General features: G+C 47.5%; 2 protein-coding genes across 3 annotated transcripts in view; one reads left to right on the top strand and one right to left on the bottom strand.

The window, feature by feature from the left end:
• The first annotated feature begins 1,746 nt into the window (after positions 1 to 1,746).
• LOC119379342 (uncharacterized) lies at positions 1,747 to 4,545 on the top strand. The gene is made up of 2 exons (XM_037648625.2): positions 1,747 to 2,063; positions 3,481 to 4,545. The coding sequence occupies exon 2, from the start codon at positions 3,567 to 3,569 to the stop codon at positions 4,224 to 4,226; it is 660 nt and encodes a 219-aa protein (XP_037504553.2). The 5' UTR covers positions 1,747 to 2,063; positions 3,481 to 3,566; the 3' UTR covers positions 4,227 to 4,545.
• The window catches only part of LOC119379341 (sushi, von Willebrand factor type A, EGF and pentraxin domain-containing protein 1), a 166,821-nt gene continuing 150,192 nt past the window's right edge, over positions 4,263 to 20,891 (bottom strand). For both annotated transcript variants that reach the window (XM_037648621.2, XM_049411937.1), the window contains 3 exons: positions 17,161 to 17,313; positions 10,285 to 10,393; positions 4,263 to 4,358 (listed from right to left, as the gene is read on the bottom strand). In XM_037648621.2, the coding sequence (XP_037504549.1) occupies positions 4,268 to 4,358; positions 10,285 to 10,393; positions 17,161 to 17,313 (353 nt within the window). In that variant the 3' untranslated portion in view covers positions 4,263 to 4,267. The remainder of the gene's footprint in view (positions 4,359 to 10,284; positions 10,394 to 17,160; positions 17,314 to 20,891) is intronic.

Raw genomic sequence — 20,891 nt, 5'->3', positions numbered from 1 at the left:
ACATGCCCCCTATTCCCCTTTACATCTCTGAAACTTTCGACGTCATTTATTTAAGCAACACAGCCACATCAATCGCTTCTAAATAACTCCGAAATGGTGTATTCATAAGCTATCTACCATTGCATTGCTTCTGCTCTCAATGACAACTTGCAGCCAGCCTGGTTGAAATGATGACAAAAAATAGCTGTATGAATGCTAACAAATCACTTGGCTAGTGCTACACATTTGTGCTTAGATATTGAATATACCTGACTTGGAAGAAAGGAGCTAATTTTTCTTTAGTTATAAAGAGCTGTGATACTTTTTCCAAATGAAAGAATTTGTACTGTACATGGCAACTTTGCTGCAGTAGGATTTATTTTTTTTACTCATGCGACATCAGACCCCGAGCGTGAAATTTATTCTGACAAAGTGGGGTTTTGTAAGGGGCATCCAAAATATACCCAACACTCTTGAATTAAATGGGATGTGGCCGCCTCGGACGGAATTGGATCTTCAAACTCTCGCTCAATAGCTGAAAGCCACCGGCGGAAAGCGCGGAACTTGTAGAGCAAAAGAAAGTAAATGCAAGTGAAAATACGAAATAATGCTCCCTTGCCAATGCTAAGAAACGCAAGAGCGTGCTCCTGTCTCGTTACCTGTCTCGCCATCTCGCGTGAGGCACCCGAGCTCCAGCGGCTGACGCTAATCGTATCAACGTGTTCACAAGCGTAACGATGTACCGGTAGATGGCGTGGCAGGTGTGTGGCAAAGCCATGCGGTCTGTGTCTGTTGTCTCGTAGAACGTGATCGCTCCCTGTCATTAGACTAGCAACAGCGCTTTCGCATCACCTTCTGTGATTAGGTGAACTGCGCCGATACCAGTGCAGCATTAAATAGCCGAGCTTCCTTTCGGTTCATTCTGAGCAACCGGAAGAGGGCATCATAACAACGGAAAGCCCACTTGCAAAAATTACCAGAAAAGGAGATACTGGTTTCATTCCAATGCTCCCTGTAGCACTTAACCTCCCACCTGCAATATTCACACGAAAGCCATGCAGTAGTGATCAAAACAAAGCACAAAGGCGACCAAATGAAAACACTTGCTCAGCATACACAAGAACTATATATGCAACTGAATGTGCAGAAATTGTGCGACCGCTGCGTGGGCACTTCCGCATTGAAACTCGTGCTTCCAGCTGCAATGCGTCGGTAGTTACCACTTAGCTGTATGTCGCGTGCCATCAGCTGACCTGCGCCTGAACGCGATGTAGCTGGGACAACCATGCCTCAGAAATATCGGCCGTTGCTGTCCTCCAGGGTTGCGCGAGCGCTATAGGTGTGCCGCATGTGCAGCGCGTCCGCAGAGCAGGGCCTTACCATGAGGACTTGTGGTGAAAGAAGCGGCGCCGCTGTCCACCGCCTGCTCGGCGGCCATGGTTCGTGCACCGCGCTGCTCCTGTCAAACGCCAGCGCCACATAACCGATCGATGGCACTTAGATGAGAAGTGCGCACACGAGAGGGCGCGACAAGACCGTTCGTTTTTGGGGATGCGCTCCCGGCTTCCCGCTGCGAGGGAGCGCATCATCGAGTAGTTCGACTGCGGCAGCGCCCCTCGATTGCGTCGGGGACGCCTTGAGTAGTAGGGAAAAAACGGTGTCGCCGCGGCGTCGTTGGCCTGACTGCAAAGCGAAACGGGGCCGTTACGTGATGCCCATCCAGCGTTGATATGTAGAGTGGCGGTCGACGGGCATAGGCCCGTGTGCGCAGCCGTGGGCCGGTGTTTTCCGCGACGCGCTTGGCTGCGCGCATGACTGCGGCGGTCGGTTCGCGCCTCGATCGACTGGACGCCACTCATCCGCTGTTCGGGATCCGGGTCTACACGCAGCAGCCGGCTGTGAGACTGACCGGTGCGCGCTGTCTTGCCACCCCGTCTCGCTCGCTGGGCGGTCCGCGGCTACGCGGGCCGACCGGCCGACCATGTTCCATTGCCCCTTTGAAGCAGCTCAAGTCGGGCCTGCCGCAGCAGGCTTCGCAGTGGCGCCAGCAGATGCCATGGCTGCGATGCCATGGCCACGATGAGGCAAGCCCCGTCTTCGCACTCTTTATGCACGCCTAATGGGTTGCTATAGCTATTGGTGTTATTAGTGATCTGTGCAGAAGCATCGGCAGCACAGACGGCTTCTTATCGTCTGTGGCGCTGTTTTGGTTTAATGTCTATGACTAGCATCTTGTGCAAATTCTGTGTGAGGGCGAAACGGGCTAAGTAGCTCAAAGATATCGTGTGGATAGATAACGTTGAGGTGCAGTTATGTTTCACGAGCCGCTATGCTTAACTTCAAATTCACCAGCACTTTGCCGCCAAGCGCAACCATCGAATCTTTTTGAATCGCGGGCGTCTCCACAACCATATACGGCCACAAGCCGAAGCCCTGCCTAAGAGTGTCGCGCAATAGGAAAGTCTCTATTGTGAAGAGGCACGGGTGTTGCTCAGAAAAAGAAAAGCTAGCGAGTGTTATATGAACAGGTAATCCCAACTCAACTGTTGTTGTAGAATGCAAGGAGGTATAATTGCATCGCAGATGAGGAGCTGGCTTGCTAAGGCATTTCTAACTATAGAATACTGTGACCAGCTTTCACACGCTGTTACTGAAAGAAAAAGTTATACATAGACAGTCTAAGCTGTGTTTTCTCGCGGCAGAGCGCAAGAGAGAGGAATCACTTATGGCGATGTCTCCTTCTTATGCCGAAAACGCGTCAAAAGTATAGCGATATCGATGTAACTATGCAGAACGCACGTGCACGCGTTCTCTAAACTAGCATGCCGCCTGTGCGCATGCGTGTGTCTATTGAGTCTTGTTAATGTACCAACACTATCAATATATTGATGTGCAAATTTGGTGTCAACATAATTTCCGCATTTGAAACAACACCAAATCGGCGAAGCTCCCTCGCTATAAAGAACGGGCCAATCAGCATCCATCGGCGATGAATTATTCACCGTGAGTGTCGCTACGGTGACAGGTGTGGAATGGATCGAAGGCCGCCAGTATGACGCCCTTCCGGTTTCGAATTCCGCCCGTGGTTGAAGGCGAGCGCGTTCCCCTCTCTCCCAAGAAGAAGGCGTCTCTCCCACGGGTCAGCTGACTGCTTTGGGGGCGGCGTCCGCGCGTCTCCGTTGGTCAACGCTCGGGAAGGGCAGTGTGTCAGGAGTGCTTTGTTTACGCGAACAGGGGAGGCGCCGGAGAAAGGGAGCGCGTGGAGGTGGGATGCGCGGGAGACTCCTATAAGCAAGAAAAGGCGCGCGCACCAGGTCATTGGCAACGCAGCAGGCACACGCATGCGTGGCGCGCGCCAGTGACCTGATTGCATGCTTCCCGCGGGAGACAGGCGCGCGACATGGTCTCGGCGGGTGCTTAAAAATGGGAGCTCTCGAGGCGCTGCTACAATTGATGACGTGACACATTTTCTGACGATATCGCAACACTGGCGACTTGCAGCGGCTCCGGCGGTGGCGTGCGTGCCCTGGGAGATCAACGTGCTGGCGGGCGACGGGTCATCGTGCCGGGCCGCCAGGCATGCGGTCATGCAGCTACCGCGCTGGCTGCTGGCTTGCGCCCTGGTCAGCCTGGCGGCAGGCGTCACGGGCATCGTGCTGAGGCGCTGGTTCCGCAGCTACGCTATCGGAGACATCCTCTGCATCAGCGGCATGACACTCTTCACCACCATCCTGGCGAGCATCGCGCTCAAGTTGCTTGGCCGTGCGCTCAAGCGCCGCGTGGCCTGCTCGCGCTTCTCGGAGATCCTGGGCGTGGTGACGCTTCGCTCGGGCACGCAGCTCGTGGAGCCGCAGGACGTGCGCCTGCTGCCGGCGGGCACGCTCGTATGCGTCGTGCCACCCACGCAGCCAGTCTTCTATCCGGACAACGCCGGCGACATGCTCACCATCTTCGAGGACTACGCACAGTTCCCCCAGCAGCCACCCAGGATGTTCGACACGCACCGCCTGTCGCCGGTGTCTACAGCCAATCACGCCCTTGAACGTCGCGTCGATACGCCTCCTGTCGTCATCACCACCTCTTCGTCCGAGGGATCCACACAAGCCGAACCACCTACCACTTCGGAAGAGGACGACGACGCGACTTCATCGTCAGACCGACCACCGTCCTACGCCCACCTGTGCGGTGAGCCGCCGCCACCTTATAAGACCGACAGCATGTCCACCCTGAACGACGACATTGGCTAGCTGCGAGATGTCCTTTATTGGTTCACGTCCCGTAGACCGGATCAGCGCTGGGTCCCGCCCGGAACAAGGAGCTGCCGTAGTTGAAGACCCGCTGCGGGCACCGACGCTACGCTGGTTCCTCGCAGTGGCGACCTGCAGCGCGAACGGTGGACGAGACTGAACTGCGCGCGCCGTGCATGTATACCTGAACACCTCTCCCTTTCTTTGAGAGACCCACACCTCACCCAAACTTGTGCTAAGCGCTCTCATAGGCCACGTTTTATTGTTGTTGTTGTTGATGTTGTGAAGAAAAATATCGGAGATCTCTTCTTCTCGTTTACGAGAGACTCTGCGTTTTCTTGAGCACAGTGGAATTCTTGTGGACATAGCGGACCCTAGGATTCACTTATAGTGTTCTGCTAAGTGACCACAGAACCCACTGTGCCCCGAGTGAATTTTAATTAAAGTTGCTAAGGTTAAAGCGCCTTAATCCTGTGGAGAACCTTAGAACACCTGACAATTATCTTTGCTACTATAGTCATCCTCATGTTCATTAATCAGCACTATTTCGGGAGTTAAACTTCCAGAAAAGTTATGTGACAAGAGTTGATGTTGGGCTTCCTTGGTACTGAATCCTCGCAATTAGAGTGCACACAATTATAAAGGCGGATACGAAGGCACCTGCTCTGCTTCCTTCCTGTCCGTCCTTGTGGTACTTTAGCGCTATAAACTAGTGCATTTTCAGCACGACTACAACCAATGTTAGCGTGTCGCTGAAGAGCGACCGCCGCGTCACTCCAATAGAAATCTACTTACTATCCTAACCGCACCTGTCCATAGCACGTATTTAGTCTTGTCCACCTGTCCCATACTAGCGATTTCGGCTATGTTATCGCGTGGTGTAATATAAGTATAGTTGTCAGTGCACTGACTTTCCATGAGGTTTGATTGACGTGAGCTTAGAAAAACCTCCTCTGAATTCATCTTTGAATCAGTGGTCCAGAAAGCATTCCTTATATTGCTTATTTGACCCTCTTTTCTGATGAAAGCTTCATTGTTAAAAATAGTCATTGGTCCATAGCATCTCTGCCATCTTTAGAGTATCTTTTGCCACGGGCATCGCAGTCAGGCATGTAGGCGCGCTCTTCACAAAGCCAAGTGGACAGGACGAACGCTTGTCTCGTCCTGGCTATTGCCTTTGTATCGAGCGTAATATTAGTGAAGCCTCTTAGAATTTTCAGGCAGCCTGTGGTGTGGCCAATACAAGGTTTGTTTATTAGGTTGCCACATAATGAAACACCAACAATGAAACGCGTGGTAACTCGTAAGCTATGCGTGAATATGCAATGAGTCCGGATCACGTAAGCTCAGGTATATAACGTCACGCGCTGTGGACGTAGGAGTTCACTACCTACCTTCAATCGACGATGCTTTATTTAAATATCGTGTTTTGATGAAAGGGAAATGTACGGCAGCAGCTCACAGCGGTGATTAATAGTAGGTAGTGAACTCGTATAGGTCAACATCTCGTGATACCTCAGTTTACGTGATCCGAACACATTGCATGTTCAAGTATAGCTTACGAGTTACCACGCGTTGCATTGTTGATATTGCATTAATATGACAAAGCAATAAACAAACCTTACAATGGCAACACCGCAGGCTGCTTGAACGATCCCAAGGAACCAATATTCAAGACAACTGTTTACTAGAAATTCTGATAATTACAGAATATATTGAAACAACCATACGCAAAGTCTGTGCGGAATATATTGACATAGCCCAGATATCATGTTCGAGAAGAGTTCTATAGTGGCGAGCTGATATTTGAGATACTGAACGCATGAATCGAACAGTCCTTGTTAGTAGGTCGATAAGGTGGTATTCGAGGCGTTGGCTGGCTGAGCGAAGTGTAGGTATGAATGAACCGTACAAGACAGGACAGATACACACTTAAAAATGGAGTTTATTGAGTGTATTCTAGGACGTGGAGGGGCGCGTACATGTAGTCAATATGCCTAGACAGGGATCATACGGTCACAAATAGGACAAAAATAAGTCAAACTAATGCCCATGTCAAACGAAAACTGTCAATTCTACTGACGCACGTGGCCACTTGAGCGCTCATCAGGTGTGCCGGAACAATCTCGCTCACCAGCATGTCACGAGAACCACTAAGACGATTTGAATTAACAAAGAATAGAGTGCCACCGCAACTTTCCCAATGCACGGGTAAGTGCGCACCACCCAAGGACGAGGAGTGCTGCATACGCCGGTCATTAATACATCATGCGCCGCTGAGGTTGTGTATTATTTGGCTAAGCTGCGGTAAAGTTGACATTGTCCAAAAGGGGCGGCATGTTAATGACCGGGCCAGGCAGCACTTCTCGGCGTTGAATGCTGTAGCGGGTGGTGCGCCCTTACCTGTGCATTGTAAAAGTAGCGGTAGCACCCGATTCTTTGGTAATTCAATTATTCTTCGCAGGTCTCATGACAGGCTGGTAAGAGAAATTGTTGAGGCTTGCCTGATAAGCAATCAAACAACAACGTCGGGCAGTAACGTTGACAGAAAAAGTTTTCTTTCTGGACGTTAATTCTACCCTTTTTTCTCCTGCCGTCGCATTTGTCTCAGTAGGATCCTCGTCTCTGCATTATGATTACACGTGCGCGCCCCTCCACTTTCTTAAAATGGGCTCAACAAACTTAAGTTGCAAGTGCGCATCTGTTCCGCCTTCTTCGTCTCATTACTCTGCTGAACAACCCAATTCATATAATGCACCAACTGCAGACGACCGGTCAACGCTTTTGGTATTCAATGTTTTTAGTCATTTTTTATTAGTTTTACACGGGGTCATTTCCTGCAGAATTGCTAGAATTTCTGCCCAGTTCGGCCTCATGTAAACTGTGCTGAGCCCTTCACGTAATTAAAATTGCACAACTTAACTTTCCAGAAAAACAGGAGCCATATTGTGATGCGTAAAACTCGCCTGCTACGAATGAGTTGAAGATGGCGCAGCACATTCAATATTTTACCCAACCATTTCTTGCGCTTTAGCGAATAAATCATGACTGTTTCTTGATGCCAGGTTGAAAGCTGCTCACGGATTTGAAGCGCCAGCTGTATGCGCTTTTTGTACAACTTTCCGTTGTTCATAAATATAAGGCGGATAATTACTTTTGCTTTGTTTATGCTCAAATACTGTTCCTGACGTCAACCAGGACTGGTGCCGCTCGCATCTCGCATTTATATGTGTGACTCACAGGGTGGATGCAATCCTAGCTTATTTCATTCGAAAATTATTTCCTGCTTTCAAGCACGCCATCCGATAATTCATTACCCTACTCTCTCCAACGTTTACCTCTCGCCCTCATCAGGACACCATTCAGTATTTTATTCGATTACTAGATCTTCCTCTGTGAAAACCCAATGAAACGCCTTTTTTGGTATACGTTGTGGGACATCAATGAATTTTCTTGAAAGCTCCGGGGTCTGATATGCCGTAGCTGCTTCCTGCTATATTATGAAAATTTTTATGAAGAGACATACTAGGCTTATTACCGCCTTCAAATGAGCAAATGCAGTATGCGTCATAATGTAACCGTGTATAAATTCATTAGCACAGTTAAGTATTTCGATAACTGCACGTAGCAATTTGTTGTGCCATCAATGCCCACTATTAGGTTAGTTGGTATGACAATAATTGTGTGCTAAAAATAGGAGGTTTAACCAGTGGTATGGCGTCCCGCTGCTGAGCTAGCGTGTGCAATTCTCGGACACGGAGGCCGCATTTGTACATTTAGAGAAAATGAAAAACACTAGAGCTGTTGGTCCCAGTTCCCCAGTTAGTGAACTCTGAGCCCTCCATTACGGCGTCCTTCATGAATCGTAACCCACATGCACTTTGGGACGTTCATAATTTAATTAATTTGTAGTTCCTGTCGCTTTAGCTCTGTTAAAGTGCAGTCCGACGTCTTCAGACAACCGAGGAAAAGAGACAAACTTCGCCATTGAGAAGATGTCATTTCTTAAAATATTAATGTTCAAATAAAGAAACAATAAATTGGTTGGCATAAATCGCGCAGACTAATGAACTAATGAACCCTGGGGCAAGAATATTCGTGTAAAGGGAACACGAAGTACCACGTACACAGATTGTTACACGTCACAAGAACAAAGAATAAAAAAAAAAGTGGTGAATCGGAACCGAATGAGATCAACAGCATATGGTTTGCAGTCATGTGGCGCTAGTTAGGATATATTATTTATATTGAGCTTAGTTAATTAACAAAGATTGATTATAAAAATTGTTAATATTTACTTTAGAGCAAAGTGCGTTTCGTTACTTTGTAAAAAGCATTCCAAAACAACAGGTCCAACTTTTTGTGGCAACGTACATGCTGCTTATTTTCGATGGAGGCGAAAATGTTTGAGGCCCGTGTACCTAGATATAGGTGCACGTTAAAGAACCCCAGGTGGTCGAAATTTCCGGAGCCCTCCACTACGGCGTCCCTCATAATCATGGTTTTGGGACGTTAAACACCAGATATTATTATTAGTAGTAGTACATGCTGCTTGGTTAATTTTTTTTCGGCGTCGAAAGAAAGCCAGCGACATACGAAATAAAACCAGGTTACTTAACAGTAACGAAGGGTTACTAACCCTTCGTTACTGTTACGCGAAACAACCTGTATACGCATGTTTCTTTCACTTAACTCTGCCAGGAAGCCCATAGGAGGCATGCTTTGTGTGCTTGTTGGTGAATGATAACCACGATTTGTTGATATTCTTTTTCTGAAGGATACAACAGGGAGCCATGCGCTCATTTTGTGCAGTTTTTTGAAGCCTGCAAAATTGTGCGGCAGCTGATGCAATTTGTGTCGCTGACGTGAGAGCACATTGAATACACATGAAAACCTCAAAACACACGCGAATCTGGCGTGATATAGCAATACTGGAAATCCTGCACATCAGTTAATTTTACAGTTGGGGTATGTGTCCGGTTGTCACCGTTCATAAAAGTGTAAAAAAAATAATAATCATGACTCGTTAACTCCCCTCGCAGTTGTGAAGCTATATGTTTCTAACATTAGAGAGCATGCGTTGATAGTGTTGTGTGGACTTGCCTGTCGCTCTGCGATCTTGCAAATGATAGCGGTGTCCGCACGCCCTTCCCCTTTTTGCGTGTGGACATAATTTTACGAACTCTCTGCGGTTGTAGCGGGACACTTGAAGTGACCGTAGACGAAGATCGTCGCATGGAGCTTTGCACCTTGCAAGTTGACGTCGCTACATGTGCGATACCTTCAGCAAAAGCGCTTCTCATTTTGCTGAGGTCTGCGGGCCTTATGAGACCTGACGAACAACACGAGTGCATGTGCGCGTGTGTGTGTTTGTGTCGTGGTGTATGTTGTTTGTGTATTTGTGTGATTTATGTGTATCATTTTCCCTCAGCGTCTGGAGCAGCATGCCATCAGCCAGGCCAGCATTTCTAGCTTTCATCATAACAGTATCTCTCTCGTTGTCTCAACGCTGCCTGTAGAATCCTTTATTCACGGAGAATGCGTAACTTAAGAGACTTGTTGAAATAGGCCAGCGAAGAGTCGCTGTGCCCTTTTGAATAAAAAAAAAATGATATTTCGCGCTCATAGTGCACATATTTTGCCTTAATTTCTGGGGTTTTATGCGGATTTGTCTGATAATGAGGTATCTGGCGGATTGATTTTGACCCCCTTGGGTGTCTAACCGTGCACCCATTATACGCTACATCAGCTGTGCACAGGTATACATCTGAAGCAACATTGAGAACTGGCCGAGTGCGCGTGGTCGTATATCGTCACGGGCATCTTCCTCTGCCCTATATTATGCACTTGTACTGATAATAATAAATTACTAGAATGTTAGCTAATGTCGCCTCAAGGAGTTATGAAGTGGTTCGCGAACCACTCAAGCCCTTATTTTGTTCATCGTTGACCATACTTGGAGAGGTGTGGCACACAGTACTTCTGAGTGCCGAAAAAGTATTACGGCCCATTAGTCGGCACACATTAAAGATCACTCAAGCCAAAGAAAAGCGTATACCTCGATAGTGTTGCTGGCAGGTGTAACCACCCCTCTGTAGGCAGCAAATACCCTGGTGCTGGCACGGGTTGCCTCGTAGGAGCATCCTTGGCAGGAGGAGGCACGAATTCTGCGCGAAAAGCGACGTGCAATCAGGCGCATTTGTTCTCTCGTGGACATTTGTTCGTGATTCATTTCAAATCCTTTCGCCAGCTGAAGTCTCACCAAGTCTGCAACGGCGAGCCTTATCCCTTGCCTACGGAAACCAACGCATCAAAGTACTCCACGTTCGTGTTGATGTTGAGTCCTTTCGAACATTGAGAAACCGCCGTACTGCTTGCTTCAGAAGAGCTCAAACTCGCTGTTCATCAGCTCTTAGGTGGGCTTAATCCCTTCAACCGAGGCAAGCGGAACACGCCTTAGTTCCGAGCAAGAGGCCATTTTTGTACATTTACAGCAGGCATGCATAAGTGAAGCAAATACAAATGAACCGCTCCCGCGCTTCGCAGACAACCTATGGACTGACTGCATAGTTGGCACGATTTACTTTTCTATCACCTCTGGACAGGATCTATACACATGTCGACTTTTGCACGGCGTATGAAAAAGGGATATCGCTTAATAGTTGCTGCGAGAACCAGCGTTCTGCTTATGGGGCATTCGAGCTTTGTGTAATAGGAAAAGAAAACGGGTAGGTGTCGCATATAGTTGAACTTCTAGAAGACCAGTACGAAGCACGAAGGAAAAAAAAAAGAGGCACAGTATATGTCCCTTTTTTTTCATTGTCCATTGCCTAATCGCGGATCTTACAAAAAAGTTCGGCTCCGCAGTCAGTGGTGACGGCCTTCGAAGCAGATCTACGTCTGTGTACGCCCCTGATGCTTGCACCCCGTAACTTAACTTTCTACCTGCTCAAGTTAATGCCAGTTGGAACGTCTCTTCTTCACGTTTGCTGAGAATATATACAGGGTGTTTCTATTGAAAATATAGATTTTTATTAAAAACCCTATGACAGTCAAGCTCCTCTCGTTTTCGCACACGAACTCTACGTCGAGGTGGAAATACATTGCTCGAGCTATAAGGACACTGGAGTGATTAAATAACAAAAACTCTTCAATTAACGTTTGATTATTGGCTTGCGGACACTTCTTTGTATGGGAAAGTTGTAGGCCGTCACAACTTACGACATACCCATTTTTTATAAATAACAAAAGTTGGACTTAATTTGAGATATTCACAATCGAATTTTAGGCCGATATCGAAACTGACCGCTCTTATCGGAAATGCGACAACCCTGTTACGTCAGACCGGAACTATTCGTGACGAGGAAGTGACGAAACTAAAGGCCCGCGTCGAAGCAGAATCTCGTCAGGAAAAGTCTTCTAGTAGACCACTCATTCCTCGCGTGCGACCTGAGGTGCTTATCTCCTTCTTAAACTATAAGAAGGAGCAAAAAAACTATTCCGCCTGTTTGCAAAAAATAAAAAAGAATCGCACTGGCAGCTTCACAGAGTTATGAGAAAGAAAACGTTGAGACTGCGGCTTTCTTGCGCAAAGGGCGAAATAAACAGATAAGGACCAAACACCACACGCACAGGTATAAGGCGATCCGCTGATCTAACTGAGATGACTGGCCGCTTTCCGCGACAAGACATGGCCGCGGCTAAGGGGGTTTTTTAATAAAAAAATGCTGGAGGGGAAATTCCGTCCCGAAAGTGAAGCCAGACTTCCGCCATCTTACCAGAGGCACGATAAAGCGTTAGCTCACAGCGAAGAAAAGGTAGCGATTATACTCACACGCCCGATGAGTTAGAGACGAGCAATTGTGTCCGGACTGCTGAACGTGTCTCTTTAGTAGGGTACGCACTTGGTCTGGTTGGTTCATGATTACGAGTGAAAAACAGCGCTAAAAAGATGGGACAAGAAAGGACACGAGACCACAGCGGCCTTTTGCTTTATAATTAACCTATCACTTAAGTTAGCCGAACGCTTTATCTCTAATTGGGCCTCGCTTGGAAAGGCTATGTCCTTAAGGTGAACCGAATGCTGATTTCATAATTGCTGCTGGGAAGTTGTGAGAGCTTCCACTGCAGCAATTTTATTTGTAAACCTTCTCGGTCGCGTCGCGCCTTCAGTGAAATTTCGTTGCTTCCTTGTCACGGGAAGTCTGACGTAACATAGCTTTTCCTGCGCACCGGGTGCGGTAAGTTTCGGTATCGGCCTTAAATTTGGATCACGAATATCTCAAATTACGTGCAAGTTTTGGATTTCTAAAGAAAAATGGGTATGCCATAAATTGTGGTGGCCTACAATTTTCGCATACAAACAAGGGCCCTCAAATCAATAATTAAGAAGTTAATCAATGAGTTTTTGTTCATTAGTCGCTTCAGTGTCAGCCACCGCAAAATATTACCTGCTCGACGTAGAGTTCTTGTGCGAAAAGGAGAGCAGCGTGACTGTCATAGCACTTTTATAAAAAAAAAAAAACTGTACAGGCATGTGTGCCTGTATACTCTCTGCTTTATCATAATGATGCTACTTGGACCGTTAGTTTGAACTCGCAGCTTTCGTCATGGCGGGCTCGGCAATGGAAATTTCGGACCACATACCACCACGCATAAAACAGAGTGCACAGGCCTAATATTATAGGACGCGCTGCGCGCGGTCATTATCTCTCTCAACCGAGTGGGCTTAGCTGCTGCCCGCGCCTGCGGACGTTGATGGCCGCTACTGCTTCCTGAGATGTGCTCTCAACTAGGGTTGCAGAAATGGCATCTTTTTCCAACCTCTCCTCCTCCTCCTTGGGCTCTCGACGCTCAGGACACCGGCGACATTACTCGCCACGGAAAACTTGAAAACCCGGTCAGCGGCGTTCAATTGGGCATTAATGCTTTCGCACCCACAACTCATAAGACGTTTCCAGAGGTCCACAGGTTTTTCATATGCTATACCTCAAGCCTCTCTTCAAAGCATTGGGGCTCGCTTCGCTATTCAGCTTGCACGTGTCGTGACCGCTTTTCGTATTAGAGTGGTCGGTTTTTATTTTGTAATGTATAGTGTACTCGTCGTGCTCAGCCTTTTCTGTGCTGCGGCGCTTCTGTTTTGACTACGGTTGTATCTTAACTTCAGTGATACTCGCCGAAATATTTTAGACTTTCGCTGCTCTTTTTGTTTTTCTGCCTATTCTTTTAACACGATGAACTGAAGCAGTCATATTGTATATCATATTTGACTGCATATAACTTATGCAATCAAATTTAGTACTTATTTTAATTCATTTCGATTTTTATCAACAGCTTTGTTTTTTTATTTTGTAGTTCTACTCATCCTCTCATTTCTTAGAGTTTTTTTTTTAATTCGTTGTGAGAGTTGGGCCTTCTGTAGAATGTCTTACAAGACTTTCGCGGCTGAATAAACGAAGAAATGAAATTCAGAAATGCGAGTAGTTCACGTGTGTTCGCCGGACGGTATTAGGTGCGATCAGGGCACAGCTATGAAATGCGGTAGCGCCGTCATTTGGAGTGTGATGGGAATTCACCGTTCTGTTCTACTTATAACTTTTTTGCCGTTGCATGTGCGCATTGATCAGTGTGTCTCATGTAATGTCCCGTTTTAGCATTATCCCCTCTTTAATTAACAAAGTATGAAATTCGCACCCTCTACCACGGGACATGGTCATCGGAGTGCGACATGGAATTATTGAGAAGCACTGTAGATGTTAAGCTCCGAAAGTTCAGCCGCAACAATGTCACAAACAATAACAAATTTACAAGGCTACGAAAGCAAACTCCAGCCAAATGAGATTGGTTCAGATTTAAAGTTTGCTGATGATACTTTGAATAACCTTATGTGCCATCTAAGAGAGCGCTCTTTCTCCACCTTACGGAATCCAGAAGAACTGATTTGTAAACAAAGAAATACATCGCGTAGGCACTTTCTTGAACGTTATAAAAAACACAACCTATGTGGACATCATAATACTTCTAACATAAGGATAAACAGCACAGACAGATAACAAGGAACACGATATTATCACCGGAAGATGGGTGCTAAAAATGATGAACAACAACCCAAGAAGGATAGCCCCAGCCTGGAGCAAACGTGCTACCCTCTGGACGATTATCAGTCACCCTACACAAACGTTGCCTTCAGGCTAAAACATAACGTGTGTAAGGCTCCTACTGATCACTGCGACCTGTTCTCCGCCGAAAGCCGAAATAGTCCAGTCCAGTCCAGTCCAGTCCAGTCCGGTCCGGTCCGGTCCAGTCCGGTGCAGTCCAGTCCAGTCCAGTCCAGTCCAGTCCAGTCCAGTCCAGTCCAGTCCAGTCCAGTCCGGTCCGGTCCGGTCCGGTCCGGTCCGGTCGGTCGGTCGGTCGGTCGGTCGGTCGGTCGGTCGGTCGGTCGGTCGGTCGGTCGGTCGGTCGGTCGGTCGGTCGGTCGGTCGGTCGGTCGGTCAGGCTAAAGCATAACGTGTGTAAGGCTCCTACTGATCACTGCGACCTGTTCTCCGCCGAAAGCCGAAATAGTCCAGTCCAGTCCAGTCCAGTCAGTCAGTCAGTCAGTCAGTCAGTCAGTCAGTCAGTCAGTCAGTCAGTCAGTCAGTCAGTCAGTGGAGTATTACATAAGGGATGGCATTAATAATTAACAAAAAGTAATCAATACATAGGTTACAATTGCATACATTTCTTCATATTACAAGCAAACACACATGTACGATAACACACGTAAATAAAATGTAAAGCAAGGTTACTCAGAGGCTATTGGTTTGGAGATGGTCACTTACGTGTTGTGCAAGTCAGTCCATAAAAGCCCAGAATCGCATTCAGTCCCATGCAACATGACGTTACTGTGCTTCCTATAATCTTTCTATACGTGTCTCCGTTGATGAAGGAAGAGCAGGTATGTACAATACAGGTCCGTTGTATAGCACGAAGTTTCTTCTGTCTGGTAGACACAGTCCATCTTATTTCGCGGAATCATGAACAAACTTGGCCGAATGCTCCAGTGCTGTTGCTGAATGATTAAACACCACACTGTCCAACCGTACATTTCCGCGCTTGATTAGGGTTGCACGGTCTGCCCGCATTCTCTTATCTACGTCCGACTCTGCATCTTCTCCCTACATGGGCAAAAGCAGAGATGGCTGAGAATAGTTGACGAAGGACTTGGCATATGCAGGCTGAACCGCATTCCTTCGGTTCAACGTAAGTATGAGTTGCAATTACCCACTAGCAATGCTTACTTCTGTGTTGCGTGGTTGAACTTGCTTTCACTCAGTGTCTTTAAATCATATAATATTATGCTTGTATAGGTACAACACCCCCGTTTGTTCCCTGACCCACTCTGCTCTCTTCCTGTCTCTTAAGGTTACACCTATCTATTTCCTTTCCATCGCTCGCTGCGTCGTCCTCAATTTAAGTTGAACCCTCTTTGTAAGTCTCCAGGTTTCTGCTCCGTAGGTAAGTACCGGTAAGATGCAGCTGTTATATACCTTCCTCTTGAGGGATAGTGGTAGATTACCATTCATGATTTGATAATGCTTGCCGAATGAGCCCCACCCCATCCTTATTCTTCTAGTTTTTTCACTCTCAGTCAGTCAGTCAGTCAGTCAGTCAGTCAGTCAGTCAGTCAGTCAGTCAGTCAGTCAGTCAGTCAGTCAGTCAGTCAGTCAGTCAGTCAGTCAGTCAGTCAGACAGTCAGTCAGTCAGTCAGTCAGTCAGTCAGTCAGTCAGTCAGTCAGTCAGTCAGTCAGTCAGTCAGTCAGTCAGTCTGGTTCAGCTCCGCGGTTACTACCTGTCCTAAGTAGACGTACTCCTTTAAGGACATCATAAGGTTAAGGACATCATAGTTGAAATGAAGAAGAAGAAATGGATATGGGCCGAGCACGTAGCACGTCGGCAAGATAACCGGTGGTCATTAAGGGTAACTGACTGGATTCCAAGAGATGGCAAACGCGTGAGGGGGAGACAGAAAATTAGGTGGGTAGATGAGATTAAGAAGTTTGTAGGTATAACGTGGCAGCAGAAAGCACAGGACCGGGTTGATTGGCGGAACACGGGAGAGGTCTTTGCCCTGCAGTGGGCGAAGACAGGCTGATGATGATGATGATAGGTACAAAAAAAAACAGAAAAAAAAACAGAGCAGTTTATTTCTGAAAAAAAAAAACGCTGTGCCAGAGATCTGGGTGACGGAACAGACATAAGACAGTCCGTTGTCAGTGACACAAGACACTTCGTGTTCTGCCCCCCCCCCCCCCCGCCCATTTTTTCTAGCGCTGCTTGCTTCCAAATCATGGACCCACCGTGGAGGTACAACGTGGCGCGCAAAGCCCGAGGACGCGGGTTGGATTAACGGACAAGGCGGCTGTATTTCGATGTGGGTGAAATGCAAGAGCATCTATAGATTGAGGTGCACGTTAAAGAGCCCCAAGTGGTCAACATTAATTCGTCATACCCCATTACGGCTTTCCCCATAATCATATCGCGCTTTTTAAACCTAAATCCCCATAAATTATATTCAAAACCACATGTCAGGTAGCTAATGTAGCCACTTTACTGCATCGGCGATTGACGATTCCAAGAATTGACTCAGGTACTTACCGCGTTCTCAGACAATCGGGGGAATAACGCCTAGACATCCGTACCATTCTCCGATTTCTCGACGTACTTAAGAAGCAGCATAAAAAAAAACTGCACTGAAGGATGAAACCATTTCCCTCATCTTTCTTGCCAGCCACGGCAGTCTCAATGGCACAGACATTGCCTCTTTTTTTTTTTTTTTGCCGGACTTGAGCTGTTGTAAACTATGCTACTTGCATCCCACATGTCGCTCTTTCTCTATATCACTGGTGCTTTCAGAGTGTCCATTCTGTTTTCATGGTAGTGTGACTATGCTCACCCGTGCAGTCCTCAAGCATTTTGGCCCCTTCGAAGGAGAATGTGTGCTTAAGGCAGGGCTTGCAGCTTGTCTGCCCCTCAGAGTCCTGGTAGTGGTTTGGGGGGCACGGGTGGCACGAGCCGTGCTCCTCGAATGTTCCAGCCGGACATTGCACTGAAAGGTGGAAAAGCAGCGAATGCAACAAAGATGGCACCAACGCAACAGTCAATGCACAAGAGGGGCGAGTTTGTAAAGGGGATGCCATAACCGGGCTTTTCGTGAACCTATGAATTTCGGCAGAGCGATGAATTGGGCTAGTTGTTGGTTGTTATTCACATCTTGTCTTATAGTCCCCGTCTCGTAATACGAAGTGCAAGGAGAAATAATCGACTATGAGTTTTACTTTCTATTTTTCAGAGAATCTGAAGAGTGGAGAGATACCTGCCACCACTGATAAAGAAAGAAGTGCAGGAATGTGTTGCAAGGGTTCTTTAATATTAGCTTTGTTGATGCGCGGTACCAAAGAAGGAAATGCACAGTGATTTGATTGGGAAACCGTCCAATTTTTTTAATATGTTAATTTCACATGTATGACAGCTTCTAAGAAATTAAGATTTGACGAAGGAAACATTACTAGGTGATGGGAATTGTCGACCTATGTCTGATTTGTTTGGACAGTTGTGCCTTAAATCACAAAAAGCTACCAACGTCAGAAAGTTTGAAGCTGCTACAGCAACGTGAGCAACTGTTCCCTTGGGTCGTCGTAACACATGCATCAAGTCGTCACATAGATCTAAAGAGCATGATGTGGGACGGGGCAAAACACGGCGTGCAGAAAAGTACGCTTGTGTCTGTCGTGCTTTTTCGTCCTCTTTCAACTGTCGCGCTGTTCTCCTCCTCATCATCATCATTAAAGAGCTCTTTACAAAAGTCAAGGTTATCCGCCACTGATTGATAAAAACAATATATGTCGCTTCAAGGACCACTGACAGCCATAGTATTGCTTGTAGATTTTATGCCTTAATGAGTAGGTCTGTGTCTGATAATCAAGGAGCGAAACAAGATGTACTCAAACGTGTAATTGCTAGTGTCGTTAATTATGATAAATTTTGGCTTCACTGCAAAACATGCACCCAAAGTTATAAGAAACTCGCGCTCCACCAGCGGCGTTCACAATTGACCGGACATGAAATCGCGGGCGCTTTAAAGGGTGATTTCAAGCAGCGCGCTTGTTGAACCGGAGCCCCACATCTGCCGCGTCATTAGCCAGGGCACGGCGGACACTTCTACCATAGGGTGTCTATCGTAAAAATTGGAGGACTATTTGAGCTTCCGCCTTCAAGACTAGAACGCGACCGGGCTCCGCTCGCATCGTCTAAAGGCCGAGACAGACGGTACGATTTTCCATGCGATGCGACGTCCGACGCGGCGGTGGCGCAAGCGGAGTGGTGACCTTTCATAGCATCGGACAGCCACCATTCCGACTGCCGCACCGCCGCGTCGGCCGTCGCATCGCATGGAAAATCGTACCGTCTGTCTCGCGCTTTATTCCATTGCCAGGCTTCTCTTCTCGGTGGACACCACGACTGCGCTGCGAGGAAAGGAATGTCTCTGCGTGCAACATTGGCCTTTTTAAACTCTCCTAGAATGTATGCCTACTGCAAGTGCAATCGCGAAGTGACCACTAGGCGATAATTCATCATACTGCGAATCAGCCAAGTACCCGCTACGCGTCTATAAATAATACTCGCAGCTCCACACTTTGTTGACGCTATTGCTGACGATGATTGATTATGCCTGAGCGCTATGTAATGAGTGGGCCTTTAAGCCACCCACTCATTGCGCAATTCATATCGTGTGACACCTTGTGACCCCCCTACAGTCGAACCAGACTACATCGAACTTGGGTAAATCGAATTGTACTTTATGCCGAACTATTTTCGAACATGACAATGCTTTAACATCAATGCATAGGAAAATCTACCGCTATATCAAACAAAAATATCTAGAACACTTCGTACATCGAGCATACGAGGGCGCGAAACGCCCCGAAGAGTTGACTTTGCCTCAGAATAAGTTGGCTTTTTCTCGCGGAAGGGGGCTTTCCTGCATGCGTTTGGGAGCGCGAGCGTTGTGTTTAGGAGGGCGCCGTGCGAGTAGAAACTATGGCATGCCATCACGTGTCTTCCCCCAAGATTTCTCATCGTCGTCGGGCCGTCGTGCGCGGTAGCGGTTCGCTTCTCCGCAATTCTCCGCTCCCTTTGCTAACGCCATGGCTGCCGTGAAACAGAAGGACCTACTGTTCTTCGTAAGGCTGGCGATGATCAATACAGTTGAACGTGGAGAAAAGTAGTCTCACGTAGCCGCTGTGTAGAGCAACCCAAGAAGCCCGCAGAGTTGAAGAACAAGACCGACATTTGGGCCAGGGCGGACCAGAGGCCGCCCGATAAGTATGCACGTGATAGCCCGTTAAAGAGCTCGTTTCGCAGAAATTTTGGTGTCGGCGTCGTTGGTTGTGAGCGAAAAATCAGCCTTGTCCGTGAGCGAAAAATCGATATATATGCATATAAAATAAATCATACAAAATCTTCTATGCGAGTAGGAACCGAACCAAGGCCTTCTGAGTGGCAAGCAGGTGTTCTGCCACATGGCCACGCCAGTGCTTGAAACTGTTTCGGAAAAAAACCTATATACGAATGTGATGTAGTGCGAGGAGTCTCCTTAACGCATGTAATATTGCGTGAGATAAGCGTAGAATTTCACCAGGCGTCAAAACATATGAATTGCGCAACCACCCCTACCCATGACAGAGCGCTCAGGCACAGTTAATCGTCATCATCAGCAGCTCCACCAACAAAGTGGGCAGGTGCGCGTGTTGCCTTACGGACGCGTAGTGGGTACTTTGTCAATTGGCAAAAGTAAGAATGATGGTGTAGGGGGCAGTACGCAAGTGTACTGGCAGTAGGCATTCTAGGATAGTTTAAAAGGGTGTATGTTACGCGCGCAGACGTTCCTTTCCTTGCAGCACGGTTGAGGTGTCCACCGAGAAGCGAAACCAGGCTAGCGATTGGGAAGGAGATGCGAACGGGGCTCGGTTCTACTCTTGAAGACGAAGCTCAAGAGTCCCCCGAATTTTGAGGCGCTGCTTACGACCAGGGGCGTAGGCAGAAAGTTTTTTCGGGGGGGGGGGGGGGGGGGGGGGGCACTTCCTTGATCTGGAGCGGGGGCCGGGCAGGCAGATGCCGGGCAGTCGAGTGTCATTTTGTGCTCTGTATGCCATGGCAAAAAAAAGAAAAATCGGGGGGGGGGGGGGAGCACGGGCCCGGTATGCCGCCCCCTAGCTACGCCACTGCCCGCACCCTAACTACAAACTGCGAAAAACAAAAAGCAAAAAAAAAGGTGCATCTTGCGCTAACTCGCACAAGGCTGGGTCACAGCAGAGCTGGTAGGGACTTCGCTGGTCCTGGCTTGGCTCGGCTTTTACCCCCTCACCTGTCTCTTTCCCACCCCTTGCTATACTATACTATGCATGGCTATGCTTGCTCTATTTTTTGTATCTATTTTTTTTAGTCTGTGCCTTTCTATCTCTTTCTCTCAATGTCTGCTTCTCTGTTTTTTTAAATCTTTTTCTGTCTTTCTTCCCTATCTCTCTTTTTGTCTCTATTTCTTTCTGTGCCTTTATTTCTCTCTGTCTTTTCAGTCGTTCTCTCGCCTTCAATCTTTTTGACACTTTCGTCTCTTTCTTTCTATCC

This window comes from Rhipicephalus sanguineus, chromosome 1, assembly GCF_013339695.2.
Source record: "Rhipicephalus sanguineus isolate Rsan-2018 chromosome 1, BIME_Rsan_1.4, whole genome shotgun sequence".
Classification (NCBI taxonomy): Eukaryota; Metazoa; Arthropoda; class Arachnida; order Ixodida; family Ixodidae; genus Rhipicephalus; species Rhipicephalus sanguineus.
Note: the sequence above shows the minus strand (reverse complement) of the source record. Positions and strands in the feature narration are given on the sequence as shown.